General features: G+C 49.0%; 1 protein-coding gene across 3 annotated transcripts in view; it reads right to left on the bottom strand.

Moving 5' to 3' along the window:
- Nucleotides 1-17423, bottom strand: part of STAT2 (signal transducer and activator of transcription 2) — a 157959-nt gene that overhangs the window by 75837 nt on the left and 64699 nt on the right. For all 3 annotated transcript variants that reach the window (XR_003855535.1, XM_029594807.1, XM_029594808.1), the window contains 8 exons: nucleotides 15223-15315; nucleotides 14701-14760; nucleotides 14257-14277; nucleotides 13678-13771; nucleotides 13528-13584; nucleotides 11945-12025; nucleotides 1270-1368; nucleotides 899-1034 (listed from right to left, as the gene is read on the bottom strand). Coding sequence is in view for 2 of the 3 variants with exons in the window: in XM_029594807.1 (XP_029450667.1) it covers nucleotides 899-1034; nucleotides 1270-1368; nucleotides 11945-12025; nucleotides 13528-13584; nucleotides 13678-13771; nucleotides 14257-14277; nucleotides 14701-14760; nucleotides 15223-15315 (641 nt within the window). In the remaining variant the exon portion in view is untranslated. The remainder of the gene's footprint in view (nucleotides 1-898; nucleotides 1035-1269; nucleotides 1369-11944; nucleotides 12026-13527; nucleotides 13585-13677; nucleotides 13772-14256; nucleotides 14278-14700; nucleotides 14761-15222; nucleotides 15316-17423) is intronic.

Genomic DNA, 17423 nt, shown 5'->3' on the forward strand with positions numbered 1-17423 from the left:
GATGGGAAAAGGCTAGAAAAGAATGAGAGGAATGTGAGAGGCATGTGCGAGAATGTGAGTGAGGAGAATGTAGGCAGCGGGGCAGGTATGTGGGGCATATGAAACACCAACAGGCCGAGGCAATATTGGTACGCGGAAAACGGGCGCTCGCCCGTGCACCCAATCTAATATGTAAATGGACTGCCGCGATAAAAGGGAGGTGCTAGGAGAAACTGTGCGCACCTACTGCCTCTCCCTCGGCAGCGGGCACCCAGGAGAGGTGGCTGTCAGTGCAGGTTAGGAAAACGGATGCTCAATTTTACAAGAGTACGTTTTCCTAACCTGTGCACAGCCAGGTCAGGTTAGGAAAATGGACGGTCAGTAAACGAGCATCTATTTTCCTAACCTGATCACTGGCGACTTTTTGGGTTTTTTTTTTTTGTTTTAATTTTTTTTCTGTTCCTCCAACTTAATATCGCCATGGTATTAAGTCAGAGGAACTGAAAAAAGAAACAGAAAAGCAATATTTTCTGCTAATTTTAGGGGCTCCTCAAGAATTAACGCCTGCTCCAGGGCAAGCAGTAATTTTCTAAAGTAAAAATGTGCGCGTCGGGTACACTTTTTTTTTTTTTTCATCTACACGAATTTACATGTGATGAGTGCTATTAGCTACGCGCTGCTTAGGACGCGCGTTTTGGACCGGCTAATCCCCTTCTTGCTTAAAGGTGTTTTAGACATGCGTCCAAGCGTGTGTGTTACGCAGTGTAGTCAGCCAAGCGCACTATATTGCTTCGGCCTGCAAGAGCAGGAGAGAACCATGTAAGGGTGACAAGAACGACTCACAACGGCTGGAGAGAAAGAGTGGGGGGGGGCCCATGGGAGAGAAAGCAATAATGGAGCGAGAAGAGGAAGGTAGTACCACAGAGCTTCTCAGCCAGCATGGAGAGCTGATCCTTATTAAGCCCTCGCTTGGTGGTGGATGAGAACTGCCAGCTCAGCACCTCTCCCAGTTGTTCCCAAGAAGCCGCTGGAGGGTCGGTAAAAAACAGCAGATTCTGAAAGACAAAACGAGGGGGGGCAGGGTAAGAGTCTGAGGGTGGAGGTGCGACCCATAGGTCAGCAGAGGCCAGGGCAAGTGGGGGTGCAGGAGTGGTGTATGATCCGCACAGGGCAGAAGGAAAAGTCGGGTGGGCTTGGGTGGGACAGGAAGAAGATGCTGAGAGGAGAGCTGTGGGTAGAGGGCAGGGAAAGAGAGTCTTGGGGGTATGGGGCAGCACGAAGAGCACTGACCTCAGTTTGCAAACAAAGCATATTGAACCAAAGCACGGCGGCCCACCCGTTAGGCAGCTGGCTGACATTAGAGATGATGACCAAAGGCAAGGTTGTGGCCTGCACAGAAGATAAAAAAAATAGACAATATTAAACGGAGAAGCTAAGGATAGCACATACAAGAAACAAAATTGCATGTAGCAGATATGCAATTCATGGCCAGACACAAAGGGGGTGAATGAGAAGGGCTGGTTAATGAGCAGGGTAATACATAAGAAAAGCTGGACACGCATCATCACGGACCTCCCATCCAGTTCAAAGCTCTTGTGAATTGGCAGGGGGATTGGGCCTGGCCTGGTCTACTGCTCCTGGTAACTGTATGTTTTCTTTTACATTGTTTCCAGATTTTTGTTTTCTCCTCTAGACGTAGTTATGAGGTGGTGACGGGGGCAGGTTCTATAATGAGGCAGGGGGAGGCGGCCGCTTCAGGTGGCAAAACTGTCGTCCGTCCCCCCCCCCCCCCAAACTCCTGTAGCGGCCGCCTCCCCCCTGCCGGAAGCAGAAACATTTCCAGTAAATCTGGAAAAAAAATTCAGAGACTTTTTGTGATGAATGTTTGACAATTACGGTGGGAAAGCCTCAAAGTCCGCATATGTGGGACAGGACCTGTATGTACGAAACCCAATGAGACAGGAGATCTGTTCAGAAACGGCTAAGTGAGGAGGGTAGAAGCGGTGGCAGGGGCAGCCCTTGCTAGCGTAGTGGGGCGGAAAGTACCGGTGCCAGCGTCGCACGCGCTGTGGCCGGAGGAGCTCATCCTTTGGCGGAAGGGCTGCAGGGGAGCGAGCTCGTCCCGCGAGCTGCTAGGTCGCTGGTAGAGGCGAGAGCCCTCGGAGGAGAGGATCTGCATTTCTCGGGGAGGTGGCTGGAGCCTACCCTTCTGCCCCTGCCAATCCTCTCTCCCCATCTACCCTTTTCCACCCTGGGGAAGAGAAATGTGGCTCGGCTGGAGAGGGCGAAGCTGTGATTCCCAGGGGAGAGGGATGTGCGTGTGTGGGGATCTGAACTCTCCTCGGAGAAGAGGGGTGTATGCGTGTCCCGGTTGGAACTTTGTCCCCGGCATAAGGGAGGTGTTTGTGTGTGTGTGCGCAGGAGGAATGGGGAAAAAGGGATTGTGGGTTTGTGTTTATGCATATCCAGGGGTGTTTGAGCCCTTTATCCTAGATAAGGGGCGTTAGTGTCACCGGGGGTGGGTGGCTGATATAGATCATTTTATCCGGGGTAAAGGGAATGTGTATGTGAGTGTCACGGGGCAGGAGTTGGAGCCATTTATCGGGGATAAGGGGAGAGTGTGTGATGAGAGTGGGGTGGCAGGAGCTCATTATCAGAGAGAAGGGATATTTATGAGTGTGTGTGTGTATGAGTGTGTGTGTGTCATTGAGTAAGGGGTTGGAACACTTTATCTGGGATAATGGGACTGTGTGTGTCTCTCTCTATGTGTGACCAAGGGGGAGTTGGAACCCTTTATTTGGGGTAAGGGAAGTGCATATGTGTATATGCCCTGGAGGGGAGCTGGAGCCCTTTACCCAGATAAGGGGTGTGTGTGTGTGTGTGTTAAGGCAAGTGTCAGGGGAAGGAGTTTATGCAGGATCAGGGAAAAATTTTTGGGGGGGGGGGATTTGGAATCCTTTATCTCTGATAAGGGGGGTGGTGTTGGTGTGTGTGTACGCATGCACGTCCTGGGGGTATAGAACCCTTTATCCAGGATAAGGAAGTGTGTGTATCCTAGGACAAGTAGGCCAGAGGTTAGAACTCTTTACCCAGGGGTGGCTCTATAATGAGGCAGGGGGATTCACCGGCGGCCCTCTTCTTTCTTTTTTGGACTGTCCCCCTCCCCCCTCAACCTGCAAGCACCAGGCCTGGGCAGAAGGAAGAGAAAAGGCTTCGTGGCCACCGGTGAGCACAGCCCGCCAGCGGCAGGAGGAAAGAAGAGGCCCCAGTCTGTCTGCTGAGCTCATCCCTCTCGCCACCACAACAGATAGGGGAGACTGAGTCTGATGGACAGCATGTGTGGGTGTGTATGTGGTAGAGCATGGGTTGCCTGAGAGAGAGAATCTGTGTGTGTGCAAGAGCACGTATGAGAGCATTAATGTGTATGGGTGAAAGCAAGTGTATGTATATGTATGAGAGATGGCATCTATGCATGTGCCTGAGAGCATGTGTCTGTGTGTATATAAATGAGGGTGTGTGTGTGTGTATGTGTGTGTGTGTGTGAAAAGAGCAAGTGTGAGAGCTGGTGTGTGGATAAGAGCATGTGAATGTATAAGAGAGAATCTGTATGTATGTGAGCGCATGTATGAGCATGAAAGAACTTGTGTGAGAAAGAGGAAGGAGAAAGTTCCCCCACACTAATCCACAGAAATCTCAGGGTGACTGTAAATCAAAAGTTCCCAGGTATAAAAAGCAGGAATTTTTAAAATTCTTATTAGTTTTAATTGTTGAGTGCTATTTAATGTGTTTGCTAGTTTGAAATATTTTATTGGGAAATCTTTTATAATGTTTATATGAGATTTAATTACTGGATGTTCTATTCATCAGCTGTTTAGAAATATTTATTCTTTTTATTAATATGGTTTTACTATTATGATTGTTTTATATTTTTTGTTTGATATTTTATGAGGAATGGTATTTTTATTTTGCCATTGTTGCACTGCATATAGTCTGGCTTGTGCTTTCCAGTTCAGTTTTTGTCTAAGTTTATGCTTTATGATCTCTTTATTCTGCATTGGGAGAGGGTCTGTCTGTGTTCAGCATGTGTATATTTGGTAAATTCACTGCAGATTTTATTGTGGGTTTCTATGCTGCTTTACCTATTGTTTGAAATCTGCTTTTGTAGTTTTCTGTAACATTTAATTTGTTTTAGATACTTTGCTGATTGTTTTGCATTTTGCCGATTTTATTATGTGCGTTTATTGTTATCCACTAAGATTTTTGGATTAGCGGACTACAAAGTTTCTAAATAAATAAACAGACATAAATAAATGTGTGACTGAAGTGAGGTATCCTGCTAGTGTGAAGTTTGTGTAGCAATCTATAGTAGCCTGGCTTGTTCTGTTTTCCTAATAGGAAGTGTATTGGTGTTTAGGGCCTGCTGTAATTTCTGCAGTGTTGCCTTTTCATAGATAAGGTTTTTACTTTTTGAATTAATGCTGTTTTTTTTAGTATGGAGGCAAAGCCCACATCCAACATCCATTACAATAGCCTAATACCATATGCATTCCAAGTGTGTTTTTTGCTTGGTGTACAGCAAGGCATGTAAAAATAATATATATGTTGTTGTGATATCTTTACCTCAGAAAACTGTATTTTGAATGTCCTTTTTCATGTAAAATCAATTATACATGCAGAATTTGTAATTGTGTGTGGTGAGGACAGGGGGGAGGTGTGCGCACAAGGCTGTATAGGGCCTAGTCTGCCTTATGCCCTTGCAATGGCTCGGAGAGAGTGCGCCACACTCAGACCACCACCATTCACCCATCTCCCACTTCCTCAAGGAGAAAAGGCTGGGGGAAGGTGGGAGGCAGATCTTAGGGTTCCTGGGAGTATGGCGGGTTTGCCAACTTCCTTGAAGCATATCACTCTGTCACGCCTCTGGGAACTCCGACCCCTTCTTTCCCCTTCCACAACATTTCAGATCACTAAAAGGGCCAGACTGCACAGAGACTCCTCGCTTGATGATTTGACCTGTGCGGGGTGAGAGAGAGAGAGGGGGGGGGGGGGTTACCATCTCATCCCTTGCCTCAGGCAGCAGATTCTCTTGAGCCGCCCCTGGGTGGTGATGCCCAAGGACCTGTAACTGTCGTGGTGTTTACAATAAAGGTTACTGGATAGGGTTATGGTACGGCTCTGCAGAAGAATACTTAAGCAGTGCAACAGATAACAAGCAGAAATTAGATCTCTTAATGATTACAGCTGCTAGAATATATTTTAGTTTACTAAACTATAATTTAAAAAAAGTCAATAAAGGAAAATTAGTTTCTTACCTGATAATTTTCGTTCCTGTAGTACCACGGATCAGTCCAGGCTGCTAGGTTTTGCCCCCCCCCCCCCCCCACAGCAGATGGAGACAAATGTTTTTAAAACAAAGCTCCGCCTTATATAGGAGAGTGCCACCTACAGTCCAGCAGTATTATGTAATGTCAAAGCATGATGGCTAGGGATGTGAATCGTTTATCTGACGATTGAAAATATCGGATGATATCGGATGATATTTTCAATCTCGTCAGATATTGGGAGGGTCCCCGATAGCGATAGAAAACCCCGCGATTAATTTCGTGGGTTCTCTTATCGTTATGGGGGGGCGGGGGGGGTGGCGGGAAGAAAGGGCATTTAAAAGTAACACAAAAACACAGCCCGACCCTTTAAAATTAGTTCTTTAGTATGACCCCTCCAACCCCCCCCCCCCAAAATGTTTAAGTACCTGGTGGTCCAGTGGGGGTCCCGGGAGCATTCTCTCGCTCTCGGGCTGTCGGCTGCCAGTAAACAAAACGAAGCCGATGGCCCTTTGCCCTTAGCATTTGACAGGGTATCCGTGCCATTGGCTGGCACCATCTTTAAAAATGGCGCAGGCCATCCAGTGCTCCTACCATGTGACAGGGGCCAGCCAATGGCACGGATACCCTGTCACATGCTAATGGCAAAGGGCCATCAGTGCCATTTTGTTTACTGGCAGCCGACGGCCCGAGAGTGGGAGAATGCTCCCGGGACCCCCACTGGACCACCAGGTACTTAAAAATTTCGCGGGGGGGGGGGGTTGGAGGGGTCCAGAGGGTGAGGGATACTAAATAACTAATTTTAAAGGGTCAGGCTGTGTTTTTGGGTTATCGGCTCGGCACAGCTGATAAAAAAAACAAAAAACGATTGGACCGCGGGAAAAATAATTTCCCGATGGTCCACGAATCCAAAACCGGAACAGATTCCAATTCACATCTCTAATGATGGCTCCCTTAAGATACCATAACTATGTACACTAACTCTTAAACTAGAAAAAGTACAACTGGGTCACAGAAACCTTCTAAGATCTGAACCTGTAGAACCACTCGAGGATAATCAAACCAATTCTCTGCAGAAAAAACACAAGGGGACTCTCCCCCACGATTATGACTCTGCTCGGGCGGGATTCTGGACTGATCCGTGGTACTACAGGAATGAAAATTATCGGGTAAGAAACTAATTTTCCTTTCCCTGTACGTACCAGGATCAGTCCAGACTGCTGGGATGTACCAGAGCTTTCTTACCTGGGATGGGATCCAGAGAGGCCCGCTTGAAGCACACTTTCTCCAAACCCTCCCGACTCCTCAGCCTGCACGTCCAATCTGTAATGCTGCGCGAAAGTCTGTACTGACTTCCACGTAGCCGCCCTACAGATCTCCTGTGGGGAAACCAATTGACACTCCGCCCAGGAGGCCGCTTGAGACCTAGTAGAGTGGGCATGGAGCCCAACTGGAAGAGGCATTCCCCGTAGCAAATAAGCTGAACGGATAGCCTCCTTCAGCCAACAAGCAATGGTAGTTTTAGAAGCCATATGACCCTGTCGAGGACCATTCCATAGCACAAAAAGATGATCCGACATACGAAAATCATTAGTAACCTCCAAATACCGCAGTAACGCCCTGCGAACATCCAGCTTGCATAACTCCCCTGCCAAAGGATGCGACCGGTCTAGTTCCCCGAAGGCTGGAATCTCCACCGATTGATTGACATGAAAGGAAGACACCACCTTCGGCAGAAAGGAAGGAACCGTCCACAAAGACATTCCCGAACCGGAGATCAGCAAAAAGGGTTCCCTACTGGAAAGAGCTTGGAGTTCTGACACTCTATGAGCCAAGGTAATGGCTACCAGAAAAATCACCTTCAAGGTAAGATCCTTCAGCGTTGCCCTCTTTAAAGGCTCAAAAGGCGCAGCACACAACGCTGTAAGCACCAAATTCAAATTCCAAGATGGACAAGGCTGTTTGACTGGAGGACGCAAGTGCTTTACTCCTTTAAGGAAACAAGTTACATCTGGATGCGTCGCCAACAGCCCACCTTGCACCAAACCACACAAACAACCAAGCACCGCTACCTGGACTTGTAATGAACTGCACGACAAGCCCTTTGACAAACCATCTTGCAGAAAACACAGAATATCAGACACTAAAGCTTGAATCGGTGAAACGTCTCGTTCTAGACACCAGCATTCAAAAACTTTCCACACTCTAACATACGCTAGATTAGTGGATGTCTTACATGACCGGAGGAGAGTGGACACTACCGCTGGAGAATAACCTTTGCGCCTTAGGCGGCACCTCTCAAAAGCCACGCCGCTAAACAGAAGCGATCGACTTCTTCCAAACAAACAGGCCACTGGTGAAGGAGGTCTGGGATCTCTGGAAATTGTAGTGGACCCGCCACTGCTAGATTGAAGAGGTCCGTGAACCACGGTCGCCTCAGCCATTTCGGCGCTACCAAAATGACTCGCGCCGGATGACGCTCTATCCGTCGGAGCACCCTGCCGATCAGCGGTCAAGGTGGAAATATGATTAGTAGCACGCCGGTGGGCCACGGTAGTACCAGGGCATCTACCCCTTCTGCTCCAGTTTTTCAGCGATGAGCGGAGAGCCTCGGAGCCTTGGTGTTCCGAAACGTTGCCATGAGATCCATGCTGGGTCTGCCCCATGCTACGCAAATGCGTTGAAAGGCGTCACCCGCCAACTCCCATTCTCCGGGGTCGAGATGGTGCCAGCTGAGGAAGTCCGCTTGCACATTGTCCACTCCTGTGATGTGAGACGCCGCGATGCTAAGTGTTGTTCCGCCCAGCTGATCAACTGATGAGCTTCCACGGCCACTGGATGGCTCCTGGTTCCCCCTTGGCAGTTGATGTATGCCACCATGCTCACATTGCTCGACAACACCCGGACTACTCTCCCTTGCAGAAGAGAACAGAACGCTTGTAATGCTAACCACACTGCTCGAGTCTCCAGCCGATTGATCGACCACTGAGATTCCTTGGGGGACCACAGACTCTGGACTGATTTCCTCTGGCACACTGCTCCCCAGTCATAGAGACTGGCGTCCGTGGTGACCACTGTCCAATCGGGCACTTCCAGAGGAATCCCACGGGATAGATTGTTCGTCACCAGCCACCATGCGAGACTGTCCCGCGCTGCCCCTGTAAGTGGTAGAGGAAGAAGGAACAGCTCGGATACTGGGTTCCACTGGGATAGTAATGCATGCTGCAAAGGCCGCATATGAGCAAAGGCCCAGGGCACCAGCTCCAAGGTCAAGGTCATGGACCCGAGACCCTGTAGATAGTCCCGGACCCTGGGAGTACTCTTGAGTAACAAGCCCCTCACCTGGTCTTGTAACTTGGAGATGCGTTCCATGGTAAGAAAAACTCATCCCTTCTGAGTGTCGAAAAGAGCTCCCAAATATTCCAAGGACTGAGAGGGTACAAGCCTGCTCTTTGAGAGGTTGACCACCCAGCCCAGTGACTGAAGAAGCTGTGCACTCTGTGATTCGCGTCCCTGGCCAGCTTTCTGATTTTGCTCAAATCAGCCAGTCGTCCAAGTAGGGATGAACCAGAAGACCTTCCTTCCAAAGATGAGCCACCACCACCACCAAAACCTTGGTGAAAGTCCTGGGCTCGGTAGCCAGGCTGAACGGTAGCGCCCGAAACTGAAAATGCTGGCCCAGAACGCAGAACCGAAGAAACCTTTGGTGGCTGGAAAAATGCCTATGTGAAGGTAAGCTTCTGTAAGATCCAATGATGCCAGAAATTCTCCCTTTCTGACTGACGCAATGACCGACCGCAGAGTTTTCATGCGAAAACGAGGCACTTTGAGACAACTGTTCACATTTTTTAGGTCCAATATGGGTCGAAAAGACCAGTCTTTTCTTTGGCACCACAAAGTAAATGGAATAGCGACCCCTTCTTTGTGCATCTGGAGGAACTGGGACGATGGCTCTTAGTTGCAGAAGTCGTTGCAACGTCTCCCGTACCGCTGCTCGCTTTGATGCATACCCACAGGGGGAGACGAGTAACCGATCCCGGGGCTGGCGTGCAAAATCTAAAGCGTAGCCTTGTTTTATCATGGTCAGCACCCACTGGTCTGTAGTCACCTTGGTTCACTCCTCGAAAAACTGGGTCAGTCTGCCCCCTACTGCTGGCACCGAGAAGTGGACCGGTGCCCCTTCATTGTGATGACTTTGCCCCCTGGGAAGGCTGAGTCGAACTGGGTCTGCCGAACCTTTGGCCCCGAAACGGCCGGGACCAGGCCTGTTGCTTTGCTGGTACTGGGCGAAAGGAAGAACTGGGCGCCTTCGCTGGACGATACCACCAATTCCCTCTGAATCTGGCCCGTGACGAGAAGGAACCTCGAGAGAGAGGTCTGTCCTCCGGTAAATGGTGTACTTTATTTTCTCCCAGGGACTGGATCATATCTTCCAACAGCTTTCCAAAGAGCAGTTTATCTTTAAAAGGCAAAGATCCCAGCTGTGCCATAGACGAGACGTCCGCCAACTAATTTCTTAGCCACAAGAGTCTCCGAGTGGAAACCGCCGATACCATGGACCTTGCCGACGTACGCAAGAGGTCGTGGAAGGCATCGGCGCAGTAAGCCACCAAAGATTCTAGATGTCCTGCCTGGGCAGCCTTCTCATCTGAAAAGCCTGCATTGGCTTGTAATTGCTGTACCCAGCGGAGTCCCGCTCTCATCGCAAAACTACTGCAAACAGCTACCCAGACCCCCATGGCAGAGACCTCAAAAATCCGTTTGAGTTGCACCTCCAACTTTCTGTCCTGGAGGTCCTTAAGCGCTGTTTCCTCTGTGACTGGGATCGTGGTCTTTTTGGTGACCGCAGAGACCGCCGCGTCTACCTTAGGGACACGCAACATCTCCAAAGCCTCTTCTGGCAGAGGATACAGCTTGTCCATGGCCTTACTGACTTTCAACCCGAGGTCCAGGGTATCCCATTCCCGGAACAGCAAATCTGTAGCTGAGAAATGGAAGGGAAAAGCTGTGGCAGGACCTCTCAGGCCCAACAACACCGGATCCATCTTACCGAGTTTGGATTCTTCAGGAGGGTTGTCAATATCCAGCTCAGTAAGAATAACCGGGATAAGGGATACCAACTCCTCTTTGCGAAAGAGGCATACCACCTTAGGGTCATCCCCCTCCGTGGCCTGCGAACCTCTTGCCTCCTGTTGTGGATCTGGATCCGCCTCATCCGCTCCCTGCGGAATCTGGGGTTGAGAATCTGGATCTGAATTCTGCGATGAGGAGTCAGTACCCCCTCCGAGGTTTGACCGGACCCGCACCCTCACGAGTCTTAGCATGCTTGCGAGCATGGGACCTAGTCCCCAAGGAGGCAGACTCCCTCCCCCCCTCCTTAAAGGCTTTATGCAGGAATACAATGAAGGATGAGTCAGAGGAGGAGTCAGAAGTCCCCTTAGGACTGTCCGTGTCGGGGGAAGCTGGCAGCACCGATTCCCAGCCTCGGCTGAGGAGAAAGCTGAGGAGGGAAACACCCCTCCCCCATGGCGGCCTGAGTAGCAGAGCGGAACGTCTGTAAAATGGCCTCCTTTCCCCGCGCTCAGCTGAAAAGGATCAGGTGCAGGCTGAACAGCCTCAGCTGTCACAGAGAAGATTCGCGCAGACTTAGTTTTCGGCCCTTTTCTGGATTTTCCTGCACCCGAGGAGACCTCTCCCCCCCGGCAGACATGCTGCACACACTCCCTCACGGGAGAGCCACACGCGGTCGACCACGGAATCAGAGGAGCCGGCAAGGGAACAAACAGCACACAAAAACCCAAAAAGCAGCCCCCCCCCCCCCCCAACGGTCAAAACGTGGCGAAACACCCCCCCCTCCCCGAGATGAGAGGAAGGAAGAGGACGACGGCCCCAAAACGAAAGTAAAAAAAAAATCACAAACTTTTATTTTTTTTAAATTTAGACTTGCCTGAAGTGGTCCAGAGTGCTAATCTATCTGGGTGGAGTGAGCCGGGCTCCCCGGTATCACACCCACGCTGCCCAAGGTGAACAATAGGGTCCTCAACCCTCGTTGGTAGCTGCCTCAAACCAGTAGGGGATGGCCCTCTCAGGACCTACCTACCCTCTGGGAGGCTGACCACAGAATCGCTGATTTGCTACTTAAGTCTTTTTTTTTTTTTTTCCTAAAGAGACCAATTCACTCATTTTCCAAGACAACTATCCACTAATTCTGACTAACTATCCTAAACAAATCCAATCCCCTAACCAGACTGTAGGTTTTGCACCTCCGCCATCTGCTTGGAGACAGAATAATACTGCCGGACTGTAGGTGGCACCATCCTATATAAGGCCGAGCTTTGTTTTAAAAACATCTCTGTCTCCATCTGCTGGGGGGCAAAACCCAGCAGTCTGGTCTGATCCGGGTACGTACAGGGAACGCTTAAAAATTCTTTCCACTCATTATTTACTGTAGAAATTCTGGAAAATCATATTTCTGAAAGGGCACTTTGCCCTGAAAGTTACAGGACAAGCATTGCCCATGGACAAGAGATCCACTTGAAATCCTCCTTCCCTAACAGGAAGGCACAAATTCTCCTAAACAAGGTGAGGGTGAAGGGCAGCCCACGAGAAAACCTAAAAAGTGAGGGTGCGGAGACGTCACTCACCTCCAGGTCAAGCAGCAGCCCCTGGTACTCAAACTTCATAGTGAAACTGATGTTGTGCAGCTCCTCCGTGACTACCAAACCCTGAATCACAAAGGCCACAGACAAAGTCAGAATAAAAAAAAAAATTTTTTTTCTTGCTTTTCCTTCCTGCATGGCCTTCCTCACCTCCCCCTTCCCCAACTCTCATCACGAGTCCAACATAGGCAACCGCTGCTCCCCAACCAAATACCCTTTTGGTTGGGGAAACCAAATAAACCAACTTCCGCTCCTGCCTCCCTCCCCAAAGTTGCTGATGCCCTGTGGGCTAAAAGTTGGTAGGGTCCTGGGTCCCAGTAACTCATCCCACTCCGCTGCCCAGTGTTTCCCCTGGCTCAATGCGTAGGCCCGGGTGCTGCAGCGCCCCAATGCAGCTAGGCGTAGAGTATGGCTTTCTCTCCAGCTGCTTCCAGTGCTGCTCTGGGCCTGATCACTTTCGGGCCGATACAGTACAGTGCGCCATTGGACGTGCATTTTCCCTTACCCCTTATTCAGTAAGGTGCCGAAAACGCGCGTCCAACCCGCGGCAACTAATAGCGCCATCAACATGCAAATACATGTTGATGGCCCTATTAGGTATGCGCACGGGATACAGAAAGTAAAATGTGCAGCCAAGCCGCACATTTTACTTTCAGAAATTAGTGCCTACCCAAAGGTAGGCGCTAATTTATTCCGGCACCGGGAAAGTGCACAGAAAAGCAGTAAAAACTGCTTTTCTGTGCACCCTCCGACTTAATATCATGGCGATTTTAAGTCAGAGGTCCCGAAGAGTAAAAAAAGTAAAAAAAAATAAAAAAATAAAAAAATTTGAAGTCGGTCGGCGGCTGTCGGGTCAAAAACCGGACGTTCAAAATTTGCCAGCGTCCTGTTTCAGAACCCGTGGCTGTCAGCGGGCTCGAGAACAGACTCCAGCAAAATTGAGCAATGGCTGTCAAACCCGCTGACAGCCGCCGCTCCTGTCAAAAAGGAGGCGCTAGGGACGCGCTCCTTTTGCCCGTTTCTACCGCCGGGACTCATTTAAATACTGTATCGCGCACACAGGCGAGTGGCCTGTGCGCGCGCCGTTCGCCTGCTCTCCCACGGACTTTACTGAATCGGCCCGCTTATGAGCCAGGCTTGGCTCTTCCTTCTCTCTGCAGCACTCCTGGCTCCCAGGGCAGGAGCCAGAGCTGAGAACTGAACCCTGGGCTTCTCTCACGTGGCCATGAGAACTGCCAGCTCTCAACCCAGACCTTTTCAATAAATGCTTCTTTCCACCGCCAGGACTTCTCAAGCGCAGCCACTACAAGAGGAGGACTGGAGCACGAGAGCGACATGAATCAAGAGAAACCCTTGGTAAGAAGCCCAGAATGTCTATCGTAGATTTCCCCTTAAGATATGCCAACATGTTTTCTTTGTGCTTAATGTTGAATGTTTGATAAAGTGACATTTTTTTTTTTTATAGGCTTGAAAGTTACGAATACTTTTAAAAAGCAGTGCAGAATACAACTTTTAAAGAAGAGAAGGATTTTTTTTTAAAGCAGTCTGGTCTTTGATCTGATACTTACATCATTAGCTCCTTTACTGCCTTTGCCTCCCACTCCACCTTTCTGTTCCCTCAGTGTCTACAAAACAAAACAAAAAAACACACAGAAAAAGGTGAGCACTTGGTTGTGCCCTTGCCTGGACTCTCAGCAGAGACGACAGGCGGCACTCACCAAGTGTTTGAACTCTGCAATCAGCGCCTCCTTCTGCACATCGTCCATGCTTAGCACCTTGGACAGCGTCCCCAGTATGTTGAATCGTCGATACCTTCTCAGAGAATAAAAAATATAACAAGTTAAAAAAAAAATAAAATAAAAGTATGCATGAAACAGAGATTGAACTACATACAAACCTAGAAAGGGAAGGGGAGGTGGTCACAAAGCAAGCTGCTGTGGAGAGGGGGAGGGTAATCCAAGCTTTCCCAGGCACCTAGAGCCTAACAGCACATCCTTCCCTTTGCACAAGATGTTCTTCCAGACTCCCTGAGCAAGGAGCTCTGAAGTCAGATGCTCCTCCCTTTATAAAGTGTAAGTGTGTGTGTGTGTGCATGTGTGTGTGTAAGTGTGTATCAGTCAATGAGGGACCAAGGAAAGGTAATTCAGCTCAGCAGGACACATCATTTACTCTGCGCTGCGTTCCTTTCACTCTTTGGATGCCTGCAGCCACCCCGGTTTGCCAGTGGAAGAGCAGAGGGGGACAGTATGCTCAGACCAGAGGCATTTTTGTAGAGGAGAATGACAGTGGCTTCCTACCCGTTTGCTTTTGGAGGGTTTCTGCAAATAAAAGAGAGAGAATAAAATCAGATCCAGTGGAGCAGTATCTAAAAGCTGTGCTGATAGCTTCAAGTACACCACCCCAGGGTTTTAAAGGCAGGGAACATAAGAACATAAGAACTTGCCAAGCTGGGTCAGACCAAGGGTCCATCAAGCCCAGCATCCTGTTCCCAACAGAGGCTAAAACCAGGCCACAAGAACCTGGCAATTACCCAAACACCAAGAAGATATATTCTACTATGGTGTGCTCAGCTCGGGAGCAGCAAGCGGGGGACACGTGAGGCTGTGGTACTGGGAAGGGCTCCTCTTGAGGAGGGGGGGGGGGGCCATAAATGTGGAGTCCTACGTCAACTGCCTGACAGAGCGCAGTACGAGCGATAGCACTGTAAAGGGTACAGCGCACAAAGCTTCTGAAAAACTTACTTATCGATGATGGTCTTCACTACCATTACATGGTTCAGCTCCGGAAGTTTCACAAGGAACCTGAAAGTAGAAAAGAAAATTCTTTACTGCTCCAGAGAAGGCACTTTTTACCTTCACATTGATGACCTCACTATTTGTCATAAAAAAAAAAAAAAAGTCTTATGGGGACGACAGCATGTCTTTAAGGACAGGAGAAAAAAACAGAAACCAGGGTCCAATCCTATCACCACCACTTGATGACCTTGAGCAGGTCACTTCATTTCACATTATGTACAAGTTTGATCTGTTAAGCCTTTTACACAACAGACCCTGTAGCCCTGCACTTCTTTGTATACAGAAGTTAATATTACAACGATGTCACAGAGGAAAATCCCTTTCAAACTCTTGGAGGCAGTGAAATATTCTGCAGTGTTCACTCCTCAACTGGAGCAAGGTACTTATGAAAAAAAACAAAAAACCAAAACGAAGTTCCAGTATAAAAATCATGTGGGAACGCAGACCTTGTCACATGTGTGGGCTCACCTGGTCCGAACAGAAAACTGAAAACCAGTTTTTAAAACCAGGGGCCTTTTATTAGGACTGGACATGATAGGCTGATTCTCCACCACAAAGGCCCTGAAAAAAAAAAAATAAGATAAATCAGTTTCTCGACATCAAATGGTTTATTTCAGGGACACAGGCATGCACCGTCACGTACATATACAAAAACACCACATGCATGAATACACACATTCATGCATCCAACTTCGCTCACACTAAATACACAGACCAGCATGCTAGCTATGTGGCCACATATAGCTTATGATGGTCATTTCTGAAGGTCTGGGATAGAAGAATCACCTGGCACCATAGACCAGTGGTCCCCTAACTACAGCCCCGCTGACCAATTTTATCTGGCCCATCACACTTTTCTCCATCCCCCAGAAAGATGCAAAGCATAGGCATAGTTTGACAACTTAAGTTGTAGAGGAGCAAGGGATGAACTTTCCCTTCCCTTCCTCTCTAGTCAGATTGACCATAACAGGACTGAAACAGCAACCCAACCTATAAAAAGGGAGCACTGCAAATATTATACAGGACCCTAGAACACCAGTATGCTTGAGATATATATCTATATATATCTATATACACATACACACACACACACACACACGTTTACTGTATTGTTTTTAAACCTATGTATGTTAACCTTGTAAACCACCATGATTGTACCCCAGAACGACAGTATATAAATGAAATAAATAAATAGTGGAAACAAGCTGGACAGTTATGCATCCCAACACAGAATACCTCACATGCTAGAGGTACTCAAACCAGTCCTTAGGCCTCTCCGACCCCTAGCCTAGCCAAGTCAGGTTTTCAGGATCTCTTTAATGAATATGCATGGAATTTATTTGCTTGCACTGCTTCCAAAGTATGCAAATATTTCTCATTCATATTTATTAGGGGTATCCTGAAAACCTGACTGGCTGGGGCCCCTCCCCCGAGAACCAGTTTGAGCACCCCTGACAGACTCTCAAATACAGAATAAAATACCACAAATTAGAAACAGAAATGTACAAACAAAAAAATAGGAAAGGAGGACTCTGCACGCAGTGCAACACTACAGAAAGGGAAACAAAAATACATTTCCTCCTGTACTGAGCAATAAATAAAGATGGAGGAAATTTCCATTCCCAAAGCTAACATGTTCCAGTCATTCAACTGAAAATAAACTGTTGGTTTTTCTCTTTTGTTGCCTGGACATTTCCTCCCTCTCCCCCAAGGTCCGTCTTCTCTCCTGCCAACTTCTCCCCCCATCCCCTCAGCAGGCTGCAGCTCCCTCTATGCCTTTTACCAGTGCCAGGTGCCGCCACCTCTTTTGTTTTGCAGGTGACATTTGGCCTTCCACTTTCCTCCTCCTCCTCTTTGCTGGTGATGCTTGCGCCTGTGCCACCTTCCCCTTGTTTGCTGCACACTGTGGCGCCGTGGGCATGGTTTGAGGAGTGAGGGGGGGCATTGCCTGCCCCCCACCCCCCAGTGTAATGGACTTGGTGTGCACGTGCATGGCCCCGCTAGGTGGTTCCAGCAGTCGTGCATGTTGCGCCTTGGGCTGTGTGTGTGATCCGAGGGAAGGGAGAGAGAGTCTGGTGAGGGGCTGGAGGAGCAAAATGGAGTGTGAATAAATGGACGTAGTGGTCTCCTTCGTCGAGAAATCTGTTCAATTCTAGTCTAAGTCCAGATCAGTGCTTCTCTTAGTTTCAGCAGGGGGTGCCCGAAGGGGCGCAGAAAGGGGCAGGCCCCTTTGTTGCGCTCCTTTGGCGTGCGACGCTCGGCGTGCAGCGCCTAGCAGAGCTCCATTTAAAGCCCAGCAGGGCTGGCTCTGATTGGTGGGCGGGCCTTGGCGCGTTTTCTATTTCAGGTTTTTTTGTATTTTTTTTGTGGCTGGAGCAGTCGCGCGGTCGGCGCTGAAGCCGCCCGGGTGGGAAGAGAGAGTACACTGACCTTCCCCCGGCAAGGCTTGGCGCTGATCGCGCAGGCCTTCCCTGGCTGATGGATCCGGCGATGAAGAGAAAGAGGAAATGGCGCCTCTCTCTCTTCATCATATGCAGAGCCTGCTCACCTGGATTGGAATGGGGCCTGGGAAAGAAGGTAGGTAGTATAATGGATTGATTAAGATGAAATTCTGATACTACCTTAGGTAAAAATTTAGGCTGAGTGCGAAGTACCGCCCGGTCTTGCAG

Source organism: Rhinatrema bivittatum, chromosome 3, assembly GCF_901001135.1.
Source record: "Rhinatrema bivittatum chromosome 3, aRhiBiv1.1, whole genome shotgun sequence".
NCBI lineage: Eukaryota > Metazoa > Chordata > Amphibia > Gymnophiona > Rhinatrematidae > Rhinatrema > Rhinatrema bivittatum.